The sequence below is a fragment of the Orycteropus afer genome, unplaced genomic scaffold (genome assembly GCF_000298275.1).
Source record: "Orycteropus afer afer isolate SDZICR_OR568_19922 unplaced genomic scaffold, OryAfe1.0 scaffold00100, whole genome shotgun sequence".
NCBI classification, from domain to species: domain Eukaryota; kingdom Metazoa; phylum Chordata; class Mammalia; order Tubulidentata; family Orycteropodidae; genus Orycteropus; species Orycteropus afer.
The window spans coordinates 1,049,725-1,072,968 of record NW_006921687.1 but is presented as its reverse complement, the minus strand read 5'-3'; the positions used below and the strand labels follow the sequence as shown (position 1 = coordinate 1,072,968).

The window sequence follows — 23,244 nt, the reverse complement described above, 5'->3', positions numbered from 1 at the left end:
AGCAGTCAAGTGCCTTAGGCACTACGCCACCAGAGCTGCCCCTTGCTGAAAGTAAAGTATACCCATATTTTCTTTCATGTAAAACGTTAACTTACTCTGCATGCTGTCTTCTGAAATTAGTTTATGTAGGTGTAGTGGACAAGTATATGAAACATTAAAGGGAAAACAATTAGCATCAGTGTTTCATATTGAATTATAGCATCAATAACAATGTAAATTTAATTTCAATATAAGGTGGGGCATTGGTTAAGTGCTTATCTGCTAACTCAAAGGTTGATGGTTTGAACCCATCCAGTGGCTCTAAGGGAGAAAGATGTGGTGATCTGCTTCCATAAAGATTACAGCCAAGAAATCCCTAGGGAGCAGCTGGAATTGCCTTTATGGTACCCAACAATTTTAATATAGGAAATCAATGAAGGGTTAATGTTACTGTTTTTGTTTGAAGAGGGTATGAAAAATTATTTTTAAAATGCTGAAAGGCATTTAAATGATAACTTACCAAGTGATTTGCCAAAATTATTTTTATTTAATTGTGAGATCATGTGAGTAGAAATTTTGTATTGAATTCTGTTAATCTGGAGCGTAAAGTAAGGCTGTGTGCACCATCAATGGTGCCATTCAGGAGGATGCTCACGAAGTAGAGGGAGAAAAGAGGACATGGTGCTAGTCAGCGGAATTCATTCTGGTCAGTGAGGAGCTTGGCTGTGGTAGTCACTTCACGTCTGTGACCAGTGTTGGATTACCCAATAAGCAAGATAAGCAGGGCTTACTTGTGCTTACTTACTAATCTGTAATGAATGATTTTATCAGATCAAAGCTTCTGCTTCTAGGTATGGCTGGCATCTGTCTCTCTTGCAATCCCACAGCACAGAATTAAGGCCTCTTTTCAAATTTACAATCTGATAGGGATGGAGTACCAAGTAAGTAAGGTAAGCACAGGCTTACTGGTGCTTATTTACTAAACTGTAGTGAACAGTTTCATACAGGTTTCACCACTCAGATGTGGTGAGAAACATGTGAAACTGTTCACTACAGTTTATTAAGTAAGCACATGTAAGCCTGTGCTTATCCTGCTTACTGGGTACTTTGTCCTTGTGTGTGTTTGTGTGTGATACATGTCAAAGAAGTCTACATGTTCTTTTCACTAGTTGTTGCTTCCAGGAAAGGAGTTGTAAGTAAATTGCTTGTGCTTTGGACATCGTGACCTTAACAGTATCAGAAGCAGTGTATGGATGATAATACTAATTACAACTACCAATTATCCAGCACTTACTTTATGTCATTGTTCTAAGTGATTTATATGATCAAGTCATGTATGTATCCCCAACAATACGTGTATGAGGTAGGTATTAACCCCATCTCCGTTATGTACATGATAAAAGTGAAGCAAAGAGTAACTCAGTTAATTAGGTCACCAGACAGGAAGTAGAAAAGTTGGACAATTTTAATATCTCACATTTGGAGAAGAATCCCAAAAGCAAAGGTTAAAATGACATAATTATAAAATGTTTCTATTTTTATTATTTATGTGCCTTGGTCTAAACAAGATGCCCTTCTAAATGAGGCCCAAGAAAAGACTGTCAGAAGATCCTGGTATCTGCTCTTGGGTAAGTCAGCTACATGTTGTGAACTTAAATTTTATTATCTATAAAAGGAATGGGATGCTTAATTCACAGTATTTCTTTGACAATTAAATGAGGATTTCTAACTATTGATAAGGATATGAACTATACAGTTCAGGTGTCCTGATGAGTATATACTTCAAGAGTAATTTATAGGCTTGTCCAGGGTTATTTTGACTGTAGGATTTTTGCCTTACCTGCTACTTTAGAATCCTTGCTGAATATCCAATTCTACTGTAACTCTTTGAGTGACAGTGGATCTAGTGTCTTCTGAAGATTTCCTAAGGCTGTTTCCACAGTGGGCCTCAGTATGGCACACATCTAACTACCAAGAGAAATCTAGGGAATGGTCAGATCAAATAATAATACATGCTTGCTAATTAAATCTATGGCTGGGGCAGGGTGGGAACAGAGATGAACAGAATTCCAAGACTAGCCATCTATCAGGTATTTTATTTTTACCTAAAAAGCAACATCCAAAAATAATAAGATTTTCAAGAATTCTTAAGGATCACATTGCAAGGTTTTAAATTTACTATTCAGAATAATTCCTTAGAACAATTTTTAAAATGTAGTATATAAAGTGTCTTTATTTTTTATATCATTGAGTTTACTCATGATCAGAAGAGGTAAAATATCTATAAAATGTAGAGGATTGCAAGAATCTATAGAGGTAGACTGTCTCTGCAGAAATTTTAACCATGTAACCTAGATCCTAAAATCAATGAAAGAAATAGAGACAATGAAAAGTTCAAGGAAGATAAATGAGTAATGAATTATCTCAACTTTTATTTGATTATTTTCATTTACAGTTCTGACACTGACACTTTTTTTAAAAGATTTTAATTTTATGTAAAGATTGAACTTCAATAAAATAACTTAAAAACATTTACATGTACATCACTAAATTTCCATAAAATATACGATACTTTTGATACAACATAGGCTAGAATGACTTTGAAGGCAATGGTACATATTCATCATTTTAAAGAGATATCCCATATGTCCAGTATGGGAATAAATATTTATACTGAATTTGCCAAGACATACGAAATATTAAATACTATAACATGCACTCAGAAATTAAAATATACATTTGAAATATATCTATTTTAAAAGCATAAAACTGTGTTTTAATTTAATCTAGATATACATTAGAGTTTCTAAATAGAAATTTCAACATTTATTATAAATAAAAGATGCTATAACATTAAGTAAGATATAGTCCAAAATCCTAGGAAAACAGTTTGGGCAGTTATAAATTTCTTTCTTGGCTAGCTATAAGTCTCATCTTTTTTAACCTTCAAATGAAATGGAATGATGTTAAATTTAATAAAATTGGAATACTTTACAAAATATTGATTTAAAAATTTTAATTATATGTAAGCTTCATGATCCAACACTTTTTCTCATTTATATAGATATGACAAAATCAAGCATGTAAATTTAATGGTCTAAACTAAAAATTTGAATATTAATGCTAAATGAAAGCATTTAAAATTTCCATAAATTAAATCATTCAAGTGCAATAGAATGCATTTTATACAAAATAAAAAATTATAGGAACTATACTGTTTTATGCTCACAAGCAAATGTGCATAAAATACTTTCATGTGCTTTTGAACACTCTTACAGAATACCTCAGTGATGAGTACTGGCACACAAAAATCTTCTATAAGAGACAATACACAAGAAAAAGTCGATAGTTATTAGCTGCTAGGCATTTTTAAATGATTGCTATTTCTAGAAAATAGTAGCAATATTGCTCACCTAGTAGAACTGAATAGACTGACAACTGATGCACTGGTAACACCCGAACCACTTCATCAAAGTAGCTTAACAGTCCCATACAAAGGTGAAGAAGACTGATAGAAAATGACCAAAAAAAAAGACATTAAGATGAATCCAGACAACAGTTCTTTTTATAGGCAGTAACTATATATGAGCTATACATTTTCTTTATTTAATACATTTTGCCATAAAGCACATAGTATGAATTTCTTCTTGTGGCTTGGTTTATCATCTCTTCTTTTATTCCTAGTTAGTGAAAAGATCTGAATTCAGTAAGTGAAAATTTGTCACAAAAAATGTATAAACATCAATTTTATACATTGATGTTAAATACCTACTATAATTTGATACTTTGTAATTTGGAAAATGCAAAAAAAATCTGATGTCTGATTCATTTTATTGTTCTTAATTATTTTTACATTGAAATAAAATCAAAACAATCCTCTCCCACTGTATTACAGTATTTATGATCTATATTAGTGTCATTAAATGTGAAACTTCATTTGATAACATAAGGAGAGTGTTTTATAGAGTATCCTTTTTTCCCCCCAGGATCCATAGATTAGTACATTTTTAATTTACTTAGCTATTTGTAAGAAAAAGGATAGACTGCCAATTTACATTTATCCTGACTGTTCTTCCCCTGGACAACTGATCATGAAATTACAATGAAAATTTCGAAACTCTTTGCTTTGTTTTAAAATGCTTTCCTATTCCTGAGTAAGTAACTTAAAAAAATAAATTTAGACTCTTATGTACTAAAATTTGTTCAGTGGTAAAATAAAGTGATAAAAAAGCTCTCTGTAGCATTACTCTCATACCATTCTTTTTTTTTTTTTTTAATCATGAAACCGACCACTGCAGAAGGCTGGGAACAAAATTTCAAACAGAAGCATTACATTTTATTTGGGGAAAAAGTCACCTAGTGAGTTAAATATAGTTTTACTTTAGATCTTCAGTATACATACTAAAAATAATCATGTTTTGAAAAACTGAGTAAGTTAGGTACAACAACTAGTATACTTAGGAATGTTTATACTGAAGCAAAATATTAACACCAAATTTTAAAAATCTATGTGACATCACATTCAATTTTATGTGTTCAAAAGCAGCCAAAATGTTATATTCACTTAAGTCTAGCATAGATTTCATCAGCGATCTAGCTAAGCCTTTACAGGGATATGACCATCTTCACTGTATTTTTCTAAAGCATAACATACCTCTATTGAAGTTGCAGCATGTTTAGAAGGAAACCTCTAAGTAATTAATCTGTGTCTGTTTAGTATGGTGTGTTAAATCATAACATATATAAACTGTTCCACAAAATACATACATGACGATATTTCAAATGGAATGTTCTTAAGTTGATAGTGCTAGCCAAAGATGTTTAAGAACTTAAAGGTGCACAATAGTAAAACAATTAATTTCAAAATTCAAATGTTTGATTTTTATTATACTATAAATGTTCACTGAATCTAGCAATGATACTCTAATTATATAGGGTTCCCTTTCAAATATTTATTAGTTTTGAAAAAATTATAAATAATTCTTATACTATGCCTCTCTTATACTTCAAAGATATGGAATATTATCTTTATTACTATATAAATAACATATGGTCCATTAAAGAAGGGGCTAAGTGGGATAGGGAAAAACTGGATAATTTTCCCTATTTTTATGTGGATTTATGGATATAAAATTGAAAACATCATTTTCTAATGTCAGAGAGAACAGTCCCTGTTCTGCTTTAAGAAATATTGAGTCTATATGCTCCTTTAATCAAGTAAATTGTGCATTCAGCCCAGCTGATTAGATAATCATATAGTTAAGGCTATGTATATAATAAAGAGAAGAACTGCATAAATCAGAAAAATAAACTTTGAAGACAGTACTTTATTGGTCTAAATACTTTTTCTCCCCATTATATTCTGATTTTACCATATAACACCTCATTTTCCATATACTTTGCCTATGTAAAATATTACACAAGTAAGTTTCTCATAGCATAAAAAAAATCAATAGAATAATAATTTCTCTATTAGAGCAATCTTTTTTTTTTTTTTAAAGGGAAAAATCAGTATTAATATCCCCTTAGAAATCAACTGTCAAAGCACTTAATTGAAGGGGGGAAGACAACTTTATAATACTATTTTTACTACATGAAATGACCAAAGGGAGAAAGCTTTTCTTTTTTTTTTTTGGCTGAAGGACTTTTAGTCCAGTGGAGTGACTATTCAAGCACATATCACACTTCCCGTGGCTTAAAGAATAAACCTTGTAGGCTAAATTCTCAGCTTTGATAATTGTCATAGGAACACATATGACTGTAAAAAGAGAGCAAATCATCTTGGAGACTGGTAGAAACAAATAGAATTTAGAGATAATCACTTTTTCACTCCAAATGGTACCTCATTAGAGCCATATTAAAATGCATTAAACTTAGGCATTCATAACTGGCCACAAAAGATTCATATTTTCAGTGGAACTAGTTAGTAAATAATTTTGTACATATTATATAGTTCTTATTATGAGAGCAAAAATTAGAGTTCAGAGATAAATGCGCATAAAAATTAACAAAAAGCAGCTCCTCCTTGGGTTTCTGAGGGTGTCTGTCTACGGAAGTAGATTGCCCAGTCTTCCTTCTGAGGAGTGGCTGGTGGGTTTGACCCGCCAGTCTTCTGGGAAGCAGTCAAATGCCTTAGGCACAATGCTGCCAGAGCGCCCATAAAAACTAACAAACGTTTGAAAAGACATTGTAGAAATTTAGTTAAGTCCACATTTTTTAAGATGTATGCTATAGTATTAGAACCATTCATGTCCAATAAAAAGACCCAGATTTTAGACAAGGAAGAAACAAACACCAAGCCAAACATGAGAAAAATAAAAACAAATCCCTCTTTTTTTTTTCCTTTTCTAAGTTGTCAGGGAAAAAGAGAAGTATGCAAAAGAAAAACTAGTTTATGATCTTATATTAAAAAAAGACAGGTACTTCTAAGTAATAAAATGTGATAATTCCTTTATGAGGAGTTTAATACAAAGTTAAGAAAAAATAAGTCCCACTATTAATTACATGAACAGAGATAAAAGCAGGATTATTTCTGCCATAAATTGCTATCGTTTCTTTTTTTGTTTCAGAAATTACTGTTTGAGTAAAAGAAAGAGAAAAATAATCTGCTAGTAGCTATTTATGTAACACAAATGAAGGCACAAATAGTAGGACTTCCAAGTCAAAGAGCAAAAAGGCATGGTGATTACCAGGTGATTTGTGCATGGACAAAAACTAGCCCTGAAATACCACTGAAAATCTGGAGCTATTTTGTGTTTACAACTGTGTACCTAAATATCAATCCAGGATCCATAAAAGTGTTTTGTTTCTCACTTTCTGGCAATAAAATCTACTTATCAAAACTTGCTACCACTTATCATTGATGTAAAAACACATATGAAAATAACCCCTAAAAGATCTGCTCATGATAAAGATCAAAAGATCATGTGCAAAATCAGTCTCTGAACTCTCATGAACTCTCAAGATCTGAACTGGAGAGAGAAACCAAAATGTGGACTCCAAAGGAGATAAGGACAGCTGTATTCTTATAGATGGTACTTTTGAATGTGCTGACAAAAACTTAAACGGAATTTACTTTCTACAGCTGTTCACGGGCTACTCCTGCTTAGGAAAGTTTAAGGTCAGTAGGCTATGTTTTGACATAAAATATCCTTGGACCTTATCCAAGAATCCTTCTTTATAAGTATGTCATATATATGTAATTCAGCTAGTTTAGTACTGACTCTATTGCCATTAATAATTAATTATAATATGGTCTTAAGTAAAAAGGATACTACTGAAGTCACTGGGTACAATATTCATTTTAGACTATCTCAGGAAGGAATTACACATAATTATTTAAGAATTAACAGTTAAAATCTCTAGAAATATATATATTTTTTACACTTCTGCTTATGGGAAAAAAAATGTCATCACAATTGTATCCTCCTCCTAATCAAGTACTCTAGAACATGAAGTCATTCAAAACTAGACTGTGGAAAGAACCAGATTAGAAGTAGGGCAGTGAGGTCACCGATTGCTGCTCTTCTTCCCCCAAGTTTGTTTAAATAACTAAATATATCAGCAGCTGAATATTATTCCACATCAGAAGCATCATTGTCAGAAAGATGATAGTTACTTCCTTTTACCCGAATATATTCAATATATCTCCCTTCATCAGAATCTGAAGTGCCACATGTACATAGCCTGTTGTCAAAGAGTGATTCAATTTCCTCTAATTTTTTTCCTTTGGTCTCAGGAAGACAGCCATAGATGAAAAGGAGTCCAATAGCAGCAAGTCCAGCATAGAGGAAGAAAGCTCCTGCAATTAAAAATAATCTGTGTGTATATAGATGTATATATAGATGTATATATATGTATATATAGATGTATATATATGCCTGGGTTGAACAGAGTACTTGATTTTGACTTTTCTTTCTGATCAATTGTGAATAACCAATGTAAGATATGACACAAAATATTACTTCCAGTCTAGTTTACTTGAATAGTTCTAACTGTAGGAATACAATACAATTTAAGTTTCTAAATTTAAGGCATGTAATGCCAAACTCAAGAAGAACAGATGGAGCTTGGATGTAACTTTTGGCTTGATGCCTTTCTTCTCTTCCCTAGCCAGAGGTACTTGCTCTTTCTTATGTGTTTTCATAGTACTTTATTGAGACCCCTATCATAATAACCAAGAAGTATTATATTTATATGCATGTTATGTGTGTCTTGCCCCAAACTGTAGGCACTTTGAGGCCAGAAGGAATTTCTTTCTTATTTATCTTATACTTCTAGAACTAAGTACAATGGATGACATTCCTGAATTAATGACTCAATGAAATAAAATGGCAACTCCATCCTTCTAATTTCTCAGGCCAAAATTTCTCAGGCCAAAAACCTATGTTGATTCTTCTCTTACTCTTATACCCAACATCCAACCTGTTAGAAACTCCTAGTAGAGTTACTTTCAAAATATAACCCAGAGGTGACCACTTCTTACCATATCCACTGATACTGCAGTCTGAGAATTATCACTTCTCATCTGTACTACTGCTATAGTCTCCTAACTGGTGCCCTTGGTCCTTCTCTTGGTCCATCTTTTTTTCTTCATAGCACTTACCACCATCTGACATACTATAAACTTACTGATTTGTTTATTTTCTCTTTCCCTTTACTAGAATGTAAGCTCCCTTAGGTTTTGCTATAAGATTATAGATGACAATACGTTATAGCCACAAAGACATAAATACTTGGTTATGTTTCCTAGGTCTCAGTACAACAAGCCTAGATGAATGAGATAAATACATATGTTACTTTTGTGTATTCTTCATATAGTGCAAAATGGCTTTTCCTTTATAATCTCTTTCCCAACTTAAAAATACTTTTACTTTTGATCATGGAGAATAACTATCATGGAGTCCCTCCCTAACTTTAGGCCTTCAGTCCTGACCATCCTCCCTATATGAGATAACAAACAGAATAAAGATATTAGATGTGGGAGTTGGAAGATTTGGGTTTAGGACTTCGCTATGTGACTTCTGGGAGCTCTGGAAGCATAGTGCCTAAGGCACTTGACTGCTAAACCAGAAGGCTGGCAGTTCAAACCCATCAGCCACTCCTCAGAAGGAAGGCTGGGCAATCTACTTCCATAGTGATACTGCCTCAGACACCCAAGGAGGGTTGCTATATGTTGGATCTGATCCGATGGCAATGGGTTATGTGACTTCTAGATAGTCATTTAGCCTCCTCTCTGGGTTTGGTTTTCTCATAAGTAAATATAAGATGGCTTTTCAGCCTTTTTTTTTAAAGTTCTGGCACTTTGACTCTATAAATCTTACATCCAAAATAGGGAGCAGGTATACAAGAGATGGTGATAAGAGAACAGGGAGAGCTGCTCTTCTGTTTCTATGCGCAGTACAGTGGAGGCTCTAGAGAATGAATGTGTTCTTGTTGATTGCCAGATGATACACTCTCTGGGTAGCAGATCTAAAATAAAGGGCTAAACCAGACAATACAAAGACATGTATCAAAAGCAAACTTTAAGCTGAATAAGCACAGCAGCTGAAGAAATGAATAACATCTCTCACTTCTGCTGAATCTTCACAGCAAGAAAAAGATATTATCAAGACAACTTTCTTGTAGACATGCCTATTAAGTAACAATTTCAGGAACAACCATAGAAGCATTTCTTGGGAGGGCTCAAGGCAAACTATGGAGGACAATGCTGCAGAACTGGTTACTCAAAAGAATCTATGCCCTGTGGAATGAGGAGCCATCAGAAAAAAGAATAGAAACAGAGATAAATTATGGGATGTAAGAAAAACATGAAAGAGTCAAATAATTAAGACATGCTTTATTAGATTAAGTCATCAAAAGCCATACAACGCTTAAGGAGTTGCCCTTGTATAAAGGAAATTCTCTGCTTAATAAAGGAGTCCTTGTGGTGCAGTGGTTAAAGTGCTCAACTGCTAAGCAAAAGGTTGGCTGTTTGAACCCACTAGCCATTCCATGACAGAAAGATGTAGCAGTCTGCCTCTGTAAAGATTACAGCCTTGGAAACTCCATGGGGCAGTTCTACTTTGTCCTAAAAGGTTGCTATGAATTGGAGTTGACTTGATAGCAATGGGTTTGTTTGGTTTGGTTTGTTTCTTAAAACTGTAACTCCATTTACAAATATCAGGTTCCTTTACTTCATTTCAGTTTTCACTGAACACTTATGCAAGCTTGTATTTTTCTTATAGGTGAAATCAAACTAAATTTAGAGGATTTCTGCCATCATAGAGTTTATAAAATCACAGAACAGACAAAATACATGCTTGGGAAATACTTAAAAAATAATACTAGGTCATCTGGGATCATGGGGAGTGGTGCAGTGAGAAGCAGCTCGCTGGCTCTGTAGAGAATGTACACCTGAAAGTCATCTAGTGACCCAGGCTAAATCTGTGGGCAACATTTCTTGACCTGTCTCCAGTCTATGTAAGGGAGAAGATAATTCCTACTTTGGTAAACTGAAAATAATAGAAATAATGTATGTTACATGCCTAATAGCATGTTAGTTGCATAAAATGGTGATAAGCAGCATTGTTACATTCTGGGGAAGAAGAGAGATGGACCAGAACAAGATTAGTGTAACTAATAAACTGGGAATGCTTTCATGAAAAGAGTGATACTGACAAGCTAGGTCTTAGGAATGTGGGAATTCTGGAGGAAAAAAATGGAAAGGATCTGTTTTCTGAGTACACATAAGCAAAACTATGGAGGCAGAAATGGAATATTAGGGCAATAAAGGGATGGTAAAGGTTATGATGTGATAAAACAGAAAATATATGTAGATGGTAAAACATTTTAGACTAAAGCAAGTTGTTAAACTATAACATCTAACAGAGCAAACTGTGGCTTCATAAAATATAATATTAAAGAAACATTCATAATTTTCACAGTTAAGAAACATAAACAGGTGCATGATTAGAGGTAAGGAGTCAAATATGTCAGTCCTGAACATCACAGCTAAGGATAGGAGCATTAGAGTTTTTTTTTTTTTTTTAAAAAGATAGATTAGGAAGATTTTTAAAGGCTACACAGCTTCTTGTGTATGACCCACATTCTCAAAGCTAAAATAATAACAAGGAAGGTCTATTAAAATACAAGACCCTTTTATAAAATCAGAGGAATTTCAAACAGGCAAATGCCATAACCACCTGCTAAATGTGGGTTCCACTAGTGAGACCTATGGTTAAATCAGAGAGGCATGTGGGCAGGCCCGTGAGGCTTAGATCTGCTTCATGTCATGAGCAAGTCAATAATGTTCTCAATTTTTCTCTCTTGGAGTTGAAATGAAAGAAAGAAAAAAAGCCTGTAATCAGTTTGTCATGACTATTAAACAGAGTAAATATTCCTCAACTTTAGTATGAAGGAAATAAATCTTATTAAAAGCTATATTAAGTTTCAGATTAAAACAAATATTTAATTAAGTCATTTGGAGTTGAAATGAAAGAAAGAAAGAAAGAAAAAAAAAAGCCTGTAATCAGTTTGTCAGGATTGTTAAACAGTGTAAATATTCCTCAATTTTAGTATGAAGGAAATAAATCTTATTAAAACCTATATTAAGTTTCAAATTAAAACAAATATTTAATTAAGTCATACAAATTGAGGAGTCAAAGGCTATGTCTGATTGAACTTCAATGCCTCAACACAAGAACTTTGATATAATGCCTTTGAAGGGATCTATTTAGCCACACATGCTATAGATGAAATGGTATGATATTTCAGTGACATTTTAATGATAATTTTAGTGGTAAACATTACTGAATGGGTCCAAGGCAGATCTGCTCAAACTGATGGTTTTTGAAGGAACCAAAATTTAAGATTCTATAAAACAATTAAATAAAAGGAGGAAATACCAGGAGATCTGGATATTTCCAGAAAATACACCATTAGGGTGTAAATGTGTTCAATGAGGAATATAAGCACATAAATTTACATAAATCACTTACATGTAGATTAAAATACAAGAAAAAACAAATCTAAACATAAGCATTCTTCTAGTACTAGGGTGCCGTGACTACTAGACTTAATGGGCTAGTATGTTGGCACTTGACTGCTAACCAGAAGGCTGGCGGTTCAAACCCACCAGCCACTCCTCAGAAGGAAGGTTGGGCAATCCTACTTCCGTAGTGATACTGCCTCAGAAACCCAAGGAGGGGTCGCTACGAGTCGGGGCTAACTCCATGGCAAATAACAACAACAACAACATGTTGACATGACAAAAACTTTAATGCAAAGGATAAAGCTTCTTCTAACCAAATATTTTTGAAAGAAGCCTACTAAAATTTCACTTTAACTGCCTCATGTCTTTTGGGCAGCATACATTTGAAAAGAGGAGCTTTGTTATCAGAAGTCTTACTACATAGACTTTTACTATTTGGTCTATGATTTTCTGTAAAATGCTTTCTCAATATGCTAGTCTGTATTTAGGTCATCAAATATTTAAGTGTTCTCAAGAATCTGAAAATATGACTAAATATTTACTGTGTTCATATTTATAAATTTATGTAAAATTTTTAAATTGCCAAATGAGATAAATGTTACTATACTCAAAAACCAAGCCCACTGCCATTGAGTTAATTCTGACTCATAGCAACCACATAGGACAAAATAAATCTGCCTCATAGGGTTTCCATGACTGTAATCTTGATGGAGGCAGACTGCCACATCTTTCTGCTGCACAGCAGCTGGTGGGTTCAAACTTCCAATCTCTTGGTTAGCAGCCACACATTTAACCACTGCACCACCAGTGCTTCTTAAAGCTTAATATACCATAGAACATACGTAATATACCATATACGTATGTATATGCGTATATATATGTGTTATATATATATGTATATATAAATATACAAATATATTTGTATATTTGTTATTGTTAGGTGCTGTTGAGTTCTCTCTGACTCATAGGGATCCTATGTGCAACAGAATGAAACACTGCTCAGTCCTGTGCCGGCTCCATGATTCTTGCTATACCTGAGCCCATCGTTGTAGCCACTGTGGCAGTCCATCTTGTTGAGGGCCTTCTCCTTTTTTGTTGACTCTCCACTTTACCAAGCATGATATCCTTCTCCAGGGAATGGTCCCTTCTGACAACATGACCAAATTAGGTGAGATGAAGTTTGGCCATTCTTGCTTCCAAGGAGCATTCTGGCTGCATTTCTTCCAGGGTAGATTTGCTAGTTCTTTTAGCAGACCATGGTACTTTCAGTATTCTTCTCGAACACCACAACTCAAAAGCATCAACTCTTCTTCAGTCTTCCTTATTCAATGTCCAGCTCTTACATGCATAAGAGGCAAAAGAAAACACCATGGCTTGGCTAAGGTGCACCTTAGTCTTCAAGGAGACATCTTTGCTCTTCAGCACTTGAAAGAGGTCTTTTTCAGCAGATTTACCCAATGCAATATGTTTTGTGACGTCTTGACTGCTGCTTCATTTGGTGTTGATTATAGAATCAAGTAATCTGAAGTCCTTGACAACTTCACTCTTTTCTCCATCCATCATGAAGCTGTTTATTGGACCAGTTGTGAAGATTTTTGTTTTCTTTTATTGAGGTGTAATACATACTGCAGATCATAGTCTTCAATCTTCATCAGTAAGTGCTTTAAGTCATCCTCATTTTCAGCAAGCAAAGTTGTGTCATCTGTGTATCGCAGGTTGTTAATGATTCCTCCTCCAATCCTGATACCACATTCTTCTTCAGATCATCTAGCTTCTTGGGTTATATGCTCAGCATACAAATTTAGTAAGTATAGTGAGAGGATACACCTATGACACACTCCCTTCTTGATTTTAAACCATGCAGAATTCCCTTGTTCTGTTTGAATGACAGCCTCCTTGTCTATGTACAGGTTCCTCATGAGTACAATTAAATATTCTGGAATTCCCATTCTTCTCAATGTTATCCATAATTTGTTATGATCCACATAATTGAATGTTTTTGCATAGTCAATAAAACATAAATAAACTTCTTTCTTGTATTCTTTGCTTTCAGTCAAGATCCATCTGACATCAGCAATGATATTCCTTGTTCCACATCTCTTCTGAATCCAGCTTGCATTTCTGGAAGTTCTCTGTCAATATACTGCTGCAACTGTTGCTGAATTATCTTCAATAAGATTTTACTGGCATGTGATACTAATGATACTGTTTGATAATTTCCACATTCTGTGGGATCACCTTTCTTTGGAATGGGTACCAATATGGATCTCTTCCAGTCAGCTGGCCAGGTAGCTGTTTTCTAAATCTTGAGGCATAGCTGAATGAGTGCCTCCAGTGGGGCATCTGTTTGCTGAAACATCTCAGTGGGTATTCTGCCAATTCCTGCAGCCTTGCTCTTCACCAGTTCCTTCAGTGCAGCTTTGACTTCTTTCTTCAATACCATTGGTTTTTGATCATATGTTACCTCCCGAAATGAATGCACATCAATCAATTCTTTTTGGTAGAGTGACTCTGTGTATTCCTTCCATCTTCTTTTGATGTTTCCTGCATCATTCAGTATTTTGCCCATAGAACCTTTCAATAATGAAACTTGAGGCTTAAATTTTTTCCTCAGTTCTTTCAGCTTGAGAAATGCCAAGCATGTTCTTCCCTTTTGGTTTTCTAACTCCAGGTCTTTGCACATTTTATTGTAAAAATTGGTTTTGTCTTCTGGAGTTGCTCTTTGAAATCTTCTGTTCAGCTCTTTTATCTTATCATTTCTTCAGTTTGCTTTAGCTACTGTCCATTCCAGAACAGCCTTCAGAGTCTTTTCTCACATCCATTTTGGTCTTTTCTTCCTTTCCTGTCTTTTTAATGACCTCTTGCTTTCTTCATGTATAATTTTCTTGATGTCATCCCATGATTCCTCTGCTATTTGGTCACTGGTGTTCAATGCATCAAATCTAGTCTTTGAATGGTTTCTAAATTCAGGCGGGATATAATCAAAGTCATATTTTGGCTCTCATGGACTTTTTAAAATTGTCTAAAACTTCAAGTTGAACTTGCATATGAGCAGTTGATGGTCTGTTCCATAATCAGCTCCTGGGCCTTGTTTTGGCTGAAGACATTGAGCTTCACCATTGCCTCTTGCCAAGATGTAGTCAGTCTGATTCCTGTGTACTCCATCTGGTGAAGTCTGCATGTATAACCCGTTTGTGTTGTTGAAAAACGGTATTTGCAATGAATAAGTCATTGGTCTTGCAAAATTCTATCATGCCATCTCCAGTGTTATTTCTGTCACCAAGGCCAAATTTTCCAACTACCAGTGATTCTTCTTTGTTTCCAACTTTTGCATTCCAGTCACCAGTGATAATCAACACATCTCAATTGCTTGTTTGGTCAGTATCAGACTGCTAAAGTTGGTAAAAATCTTCAATTTCCTCATCTTTGGCTTTTGTGATTGGTGCATAAATTTGAATAATAGTAGTATTAACTTGTCTTCCCTGTAAGAGTATGGATATTATCCTATCACTGACAGCATTGTACTTCAGGATAGATCTTGAAATATTCTTTGTGATGATGAATGCCATGTCATTCCTCTTCAATCTGTTATTCCTGGCATAGTAGATCATGTGGTTGTCTGATGCAAAATGGCCAAACCCAGTCCATTTCAGCTCACTAATGCCTAGGATATTGATCTTTATGCATTCCATTTCAGTTTTGACAACTTCCAATTTTCCTAGTTTCATCTTTTGTACATTCCATGTTCCAATTATTAATGTATGTTTGCAGCTATTTCTTCTCATTTTGATGCTGCCACATCAGCAATTGGAGGTCCCAAAAGCTTTAGTCCATCCATATCATTAAGGTTGGCTCTATTCTGAGGAGGCAGCTCTTCCCCAGTCATATTTTGAGTGCCTTCCAACTTGAGGGTCATCATTATATTGGACAGTGTTTCAGGGCTATTCAAAAAGTTTTCTAGTAATGTATCAGACAGTGGTTCACTGCTATTCGTAAGGTTTTCACTAGCCAATTCTTTGAGAAGTGGATGGCCTCTTCTTTCTTCTGCTTCTGTCTTATTTTATATATATGTATATATATGTGTATGTGTGTGTGTGTGTGTGTGTGTATATATATATATACACACACATGTACAACTATCTCTTCTTTAAAATACCAGTGTATTTCCTTCTTAAGAAAATGAGTATTTCTAAATATTTGACATGATGCTTAGGAGAGAGAAGAGTTTCTTAAAGATAATAAAAGCATTACAGAAACAGTATAACTAAAGTAAATACAAATTCACCATGTTCAGAAGAAAGGGAAAATAGATTGTTATAATGTTTCCTCATAGTCATCACTACTTTACAAGGTCTATCCATTTATTCATTTCACAGACACTTTTGAGTGCTTGTCATGTGATCAGGATGCCCTGGATGGCACAGGGAATACAAGGGTGAAGATTTTTTCTGCCCATCAAGTGACTTACGGTCCTTGGATAGTGCAAAGGTGAATGTGTTTGGCTGATAACTGCAAGGCTGGAGGATGGAGTCCACTCAAGGTGTCTCAGAAAAAAGCCTAGTAATCTACATCCCAAAAATCAGCCACTGAAAACCCTATAAAACCCACCTTTATTCTGACATCTGTGGAGTTGCCTCAATGGCACCTGGTTAGTAAGGTGAGGGTACAGGGACAGGTAAGTAAACATATTCTTGCATCAGGATTGTAAATGCCCAGAACATGGGATGAAGAGAGGTGGTGTGGTGGTTATGTTTGAGTGTCAACCTGGCTGGGCCTGGCTGAGTGGCTGGGCAGCTGGTGGTAGTTATTCCCCATGATGAGACTGGCAATCAACTCCATGATGGGATCTACCACAAGCAGCTGAGGTCTGCTTCCCGTATATAAACAGCCTTTTGGAATGGTCTCTAGCTTAAGGCACCTTGAACCCTGCACATAGTCATGTCGTTGTTCAGCAGCTTGCCATGCTCTGGCGACCTTGGGACTTTCAGTGGACTTGAATTAATGGCCTGCCATGTGGTTTGGTGACATTAGGACTGTGCCTTTTTATTTGTCACCCTTGGGCTTGGCAACCTTAGCAGCCAGCAGCTGTCTGAGTGAAGAAAAGCCTCTAGCTTCAGTGGGCTGGGAGCTGGAGGCAGAGCTGAAGCTCAAGTCTGAGGGGCTTTTACTCAGCCCCTAAGGCCTGGCACTTTGAACTCGGACTTAAAGTCTCCAAATTGTAAGAGAATAAACTGTTTGTTAAGGCCATCCCATCTGTCATATATTCTTGTCAGAGTGGCATTAGGTAAACAGAACAGGTGGGGATGCAGCTCTGGAAGAAGAATGATCTAAGCAGTAGGTATCCCACAGACACTAAAGAGGATTTATGGGGAGACTAGAATGAAAATTTCACATTTTATCATTTAAAATCTGATGACAACCCATAAACTCATGTAGGAAATGCAGAAATTCTCTTTCTAAAAAGAAAGTCTTTTACTTTTGTAAAATTGGATGATTTGAAATAGCTTCCTGAAGTATTTTCTTAACTCAGTCACTTCCCAATAGTGTTTTCCTTGAGTTATGATCTCCATACACTTTCATTTCAACCCTCTGGTTATGCTGAAGTTTGTAGAAGTGTTAAGTGTTGGTTGGTTACATAGGACACTGAAATGTGTGTGCCTTGGCCTGACCAGCACAGATGATACAGTATAATGGAAGGTACATAATTCACATTATCTACTATCTATCAATCTAGCTTAGGATATATTTTTAAAATTGGCCCAGCATGTATATTTAACCATTTAGGTGAACTGCTTTGAGCCCTATCTTGATTCCACTCTTGTCTTGGACATTGACTCTATCTTCTCACAGAATATCTTCAAGCATTAGGACAAGACTCCCTAGCTGCATCTTCCTATCTTTCCTGCTGTTTATGTTTCTCTCTAAACTAAAAAACCACACAATGAAGATTTCCACCTTGGGAGATACATGGAGGATGTTTGGGATGGATGAGTGGAGGGGTGACTGTCATATAGCAGTGAGAGACAGGAAGCAATGCAGTTTAGGAAAGGAGAATTCTGCTCACCTTTTCCCAGATATGTTTCCAAGGGCTTTGGGGAACAAGAAATCCACATGGAGATATTTATAACAACAAAAATATAACTGCCCAGCCTTTCATTCACAAATGATAGCATATCTAAAAATAGAATAGGAAGAGTAAAATGGAAAATATAGTCGGGAAAAAAGTACATTCTTACCATAGTATGTAAGATACTCTGCTGTGTGCAAAAATGTCAGTGAAACTAGAACATTGAAAATCCAGTTTATTCCAGATGAACATGCATTTCCTGTACTTCTTGCCCAAAGGGGATATATTTCAGAATTCACAGTCCAAGGCATTGGTCCCATTCCTGAGAAATACACAATTAAAAATTTCAGTAAAATACCATATAAAGAATTTGAAAAATAGTCGCTTGCTTCTTCCAAAAAGAGGCTATTTAATTAATATAATAATACCAACAACAAACACTTTGTTTACCAGGTGCGAAGAAAACAAGATATAAAATAAGGCCCAGAAGTGCGGTCCACGAGTACGGAGTAGGACAGAAATTGTAAGCCCAAAATACTTCTTCCGTTTTGAATTTGGTTTCATTTGCACACCTGAAAAATAATGCAATAAAAGTATTAACTCAGTGTTTTAGGCAGAAATTCAATGTGGTCATCATATTGGATATACTGGAAGCTCATTAAGAAAAAAAGTGCACGATAGATACATTTAAAAAAAAAGAATTAACATACAGCAAAATATTAGATATGTAAGCTCACATGGAAGTTTTCAGAGCTGAATGTAATTAAAAAATAACACATAAAAAAATGCTCTCTGTTTCTATCCATTTCATAGGAAATAAGACATGATGGAAGTTAGTCCTTGGAAGCTCCAATAACAACTGAAGATCACTGAGAGTCAGGACCTTGGGCTTGGACTTTGCTGTCAGGACAGAGTTCAAATTCCAGGCCCAGATTTTTTTCACTTGTATAGTGAGCACAATATAGGCTATTTTATTGATAAGACGGGTCATCTGTAAAGGGATGACAGGGAAGCAGTAGGGCAAGAACAATGGGGTCATGGCTGAATAGACTGTGATAACAGCTGATTCTGAGATCAGTGGTAGAACTCTTGTCTTTCATGCAGGAGACCCAGGTTCGATTTCCAGCCAGTGTACCTCAGGTACAGCCATTCCCTGTCTGTCAGTAGAGGCTTGTATGTTGCTATGATGCTGAACAGGTTTTAGTGGAGCTTCTCGACTAAGACAGACTAAAAGAAAGGCAGAAAGCCAGCCGATGGAACACTACAGATCACAATGGTCTGATCCCCAATTAATCATGTGGACAGAGCTGGACCAGGCAACATTTTTTTCCATTGTGTATGGGGTTGCCATGAATCAGGGCTGACTCAAAGGCAGCTAACAGCAACAACAAAATTGGGGAAAGGATTTTATATAGTATGATAATGCATACTGATTGCTTTGCACTGCCTGGTGTGTGCTCTGCGTATAGTTATTATTTATACTAGTGTCCCTCATGAGATTTCTATTTTAATTAACAGCAACACTTCCCAAGTTGAAATGGTTTATGATCTTGGAGTTATCTTTAATGTTTTCTTATCCATCTCCTTTCAGATCTACTAGACATTTAAGTCCAAGAAGAGCAGAATGATTAAGACTATGAGTTCCAGAACTGACATCCTAGTTTAAATCTAGGTTTGGACACCCAGATTTGCAGCTACGATGTATGTGACTTTGGTAATTAATTTCTCAAAGACTGTGCCTCATCTGTGAAATAAAGATTTTCCTGGCACTGACATAGAGACACACTGAGAGACTTATATGAGATAATGTATACAAAGACTTTAACATGTGTGGGGACAAGAAATCATCATTATTCCCTATACATACTTTCTTGAATCTGACTCTTCCTTATTCTCAGTAATTCGGGCTCTGAGTGCTTCTTGCTTCATCAACTGTATCTGTTGCAGACAGATTCTAGAGTGGCCCCTTTGTTCACTCATGGTCATGCCCCTGCAAAGTCCTCTCCCTTTCAGTATGGGAATAATGTGGGACTTGCTTCTAACAAAAAGAATATGGCACAGGTAACAGAATATATGTAATTATGTAACTTAGGATATAGCACTTGTTTTGCTGAAGTCTCACACTCCCTTGAAAACTTGGAAGATGAAAGCTGCCATGTGTGGACTGCCTGTGGTGGGAGAACTACGGGGCAGGGTGGCTGCTAGGAGCCAAGGGTAGCCTCTCATCAACAGTCAGCGAGAAACTGAAGTCCTTGGTCCCAAACCACAAGGTGTCTAATTCTACTACAAAAGTGAATTCTTCCCCTCTGGAATCTCAGATGAGACAGTAGTGCCAGCCAACACTTTGAAGGCCTATGAAACTGCTAAGCAGCACCTAGGCTCCTGACCAACAGAAACTGTGAGATAAAAAATGGGTGTTGTTTTAAGCTGCTAAATTTATGGTAATATTATGTAGCAATGGAAAATCAATACAGTCTCCTAATTATCTTTCCTGCTCCGAGTATACCTTCCCTGCTCCAAGTATACCTTCCCTCAAATACTACCTCACCAAGCACTGCTCTGACCAACTCACTGCTCAGAAACCTTCATTCTCCTCATTGTAACTGTGCAACAATGGAGGCCTGCAAAATTTGGCTGCAGCTTACCTTTTCATGTATTCCTGTATATGACCCTTTTCTCCAGCTAAACCAGATTATTTACCATTTTCTTTTTTTAAATAATAGTTTATTGTGTTTTCAGTAAAGGCTTACATAGTTATCTAACAACTACTATAAAAGATTTTCAGAGACATTGGTTATATTTTCACAATCTGTTAACATTCTCATTAATTCGCTTCTGTATGTTTCATTTCCAGTAATCTCTTTCCCTGTCCCCTTACCTTTCACCTTTGAGTTAGAATAACTGTTGATGATTTTGTTCACACAGATGATTTTTAAAGTCACACAGCACTCACTGGTAATATTCTTTATATTATAAGTCAATCTGTTATTTAACTAAAAGGTTCTCTCGGGGTAGGTTCAGTTCCAGGTTTATGGAGTATTTCAGGATGACAGTCTTGAGGAGTTCTTCAGTCTCAATTGACCCACTATATTTGGACTTTTTAAGGATTTAAGTTGTGGTCCATGTTTTCCTCCCTTTCTATCAAGATTGATCTACTGTGGCCCTGCCCAGGATGGTTGTCAGATCAGAATGGGCACCATCTAGTTCTTCTGGTCTCAGGGTAGATGAGGCCGTAGTTTGTGTACACTAATAGTTCTACGGACTATGTTTTTCCCTGATTCTTTGGTTTCCTTTTTCTATTTTGCACTGGACAAGAAGAGACTGTTAGTTTGTATCTTAGATGGATACCACAAGATTTTATGTCCTCAGATGTTACTCAAAAAACTGGGATGTGGCAGAATCCCTGAGATTATGGCTGTGGGTTACCCTTTGGGCCTGGACATGGACTCACTTCCATGGATTAGCTCTAAGCCTAATAATAGAAAGACCTACAAGAAGAACATCTGCCCTAGGGAGATGCAACCCTTAGATCGATCAACCATGAGATATCAGAAGGGCAGCATTCACATAGAGGGAAAGCTGGGCAGAGAGGAATGCATCGATATGAGGGGCACAGGGAAGGGGTAGTCATAGGGAAGAGATGGTAGGAGCTTTCATGGTTGGGGATTGTAAAAAAAGGAAAAGAAAAACCAAAAACCCTAGGATGTAGAACATAAATTTTGTGAGCTGTGTTCTATTGACTAACTTGTCCCATGAGACTATGGTCCTAAGGCTTCAAACCCAGAAAACTAATCCTACAATATATTTGGTTAGTCTAAGAAATACCTGTAACTGTGCCACTATGTGCTTTATTATTTATATGAACACACACACACACACACACACACACACACACATATATAAACCCAAAACCAAACTCATGCCATCAAGTCAATTCCAACTCATAGTGACTGCCATTGGGTTTTCAAGGCTCTATGGAGAGGGAGGGAGCAGAGTGGCCAGGGACCACAGGAGCGTCAGGATCCAGATAAGGGGTGGGAGGCAAGGCTAGGCCCCAAGACTCCTAGAACCAGGAAAGAGGGAGTGAAGTGGCTGGGGAACACAGGAGTGGCAGGATCCAGGTAAGGGGCAGGAGACAAGGGAGGCCCCAGCCCCCTAGAGCCAAGAAAGGGAGGGAGTGGCCAGGGACCACAAAGTGGCAGGTTCCAGGTAGGAATTAGGTAAGGGGAGGGCACAGAGGTTTCCAACAGCTAATGGAGACAAACTTGTCTGTCAGTTTGTCATTCTGTGGGGCTTTTACATTGCTGTGAGGCTTGAAGCTGTGCCACTGGTGCTTCAAACGCCAGCAGAGTTGCACATGGTGCACAGGTTTCAATGCAGCTTGCAGACCAAGACAGACTAGGAAGAAGGAAGAGGCCATCCACTTCTCAAAAATTGGCCAGGAAAAACCTCATGAATAGCAGAGAAACACTGTCTGATACATTACTGGGCAACTTATGAATAGCTTGGAAACACTGTCCGACACAGTGCAGGAAGATGAGCCCCTTGGGTTGGAAGGCACTCAAAATGGGACTAGGAAAGAGCTGCCTCATCAGAGTAGAACAAACCTTAATGATATGGATAAATTAAGTGTTTTAGGGCCTCCGCGTACTGACGTGGCATGACTCAAATTGAGGAGAAACAGCTGCAAACATCCATTAATAACTGGAACATGGAATGTGCGAAGTAATCTAGGAAAATTGGAAGTCGTCAAAAATGAAATGGAACGCATAAAGACTGATATCCTAGGCATTAGTGAGCTGAAATAGATGGGTTTTGGGCATTTTGAATCAGATAACCACATGATCTACTAGGCCGGGAATGACAAATTGAAGAGGAATGGCATGGCATTCATCATCACAAAGGATGGTTCAAGATCTCTCTTGAAGTACAGTGCTGTCAGTGATAGGATAATATGCATACGTCTACAAGGAAGACCAGTTAATACTACTATTATTCAAATTTACGCACCAACCACCAAAGCCAAAAAATGAGGAAACTGAAGATTTTCATCAACCCAGGCTATACACCAAAAGTGACAATAAAGGAGAGGGATAAAGAAGAGGAAAAAAGCCAAGGGGACCAGGACAGATTGAGGAGTCAGCTGCAGGGATCCAGGTGAGGAGAGGGAACCCAGGCTATGCCCCACAAGTGGCAGGGCAGGAAAGCGGGGAAAGGATAGAAAAGG

General features: G+C 36.4%; 1 protein-coding gene across 1 annotated transcript in view; it reads right to left on the bottom strand.

Moving 5' to 3' along the window:
• Positions 1–7,553: 7,553 nt before the first annotated feature.
• Positions 7,554–23,244, bottom strand: part of SLC2A13 (solute carrier family 2 member 13) — a 590,531-nt gene continuing 574,840 nt past the window's right edge. The window contains 3 exon segments of the mRNA XM_042781288.1: positions 7,554–7,780; positions 18,187–18,339; positions 18,468–18,589. Coding sequence (XP_042637222.1) covers positions 7,554–7,780; positions 18,187–18,339; positions 18,468–18,589 — 502 coding nt within the window.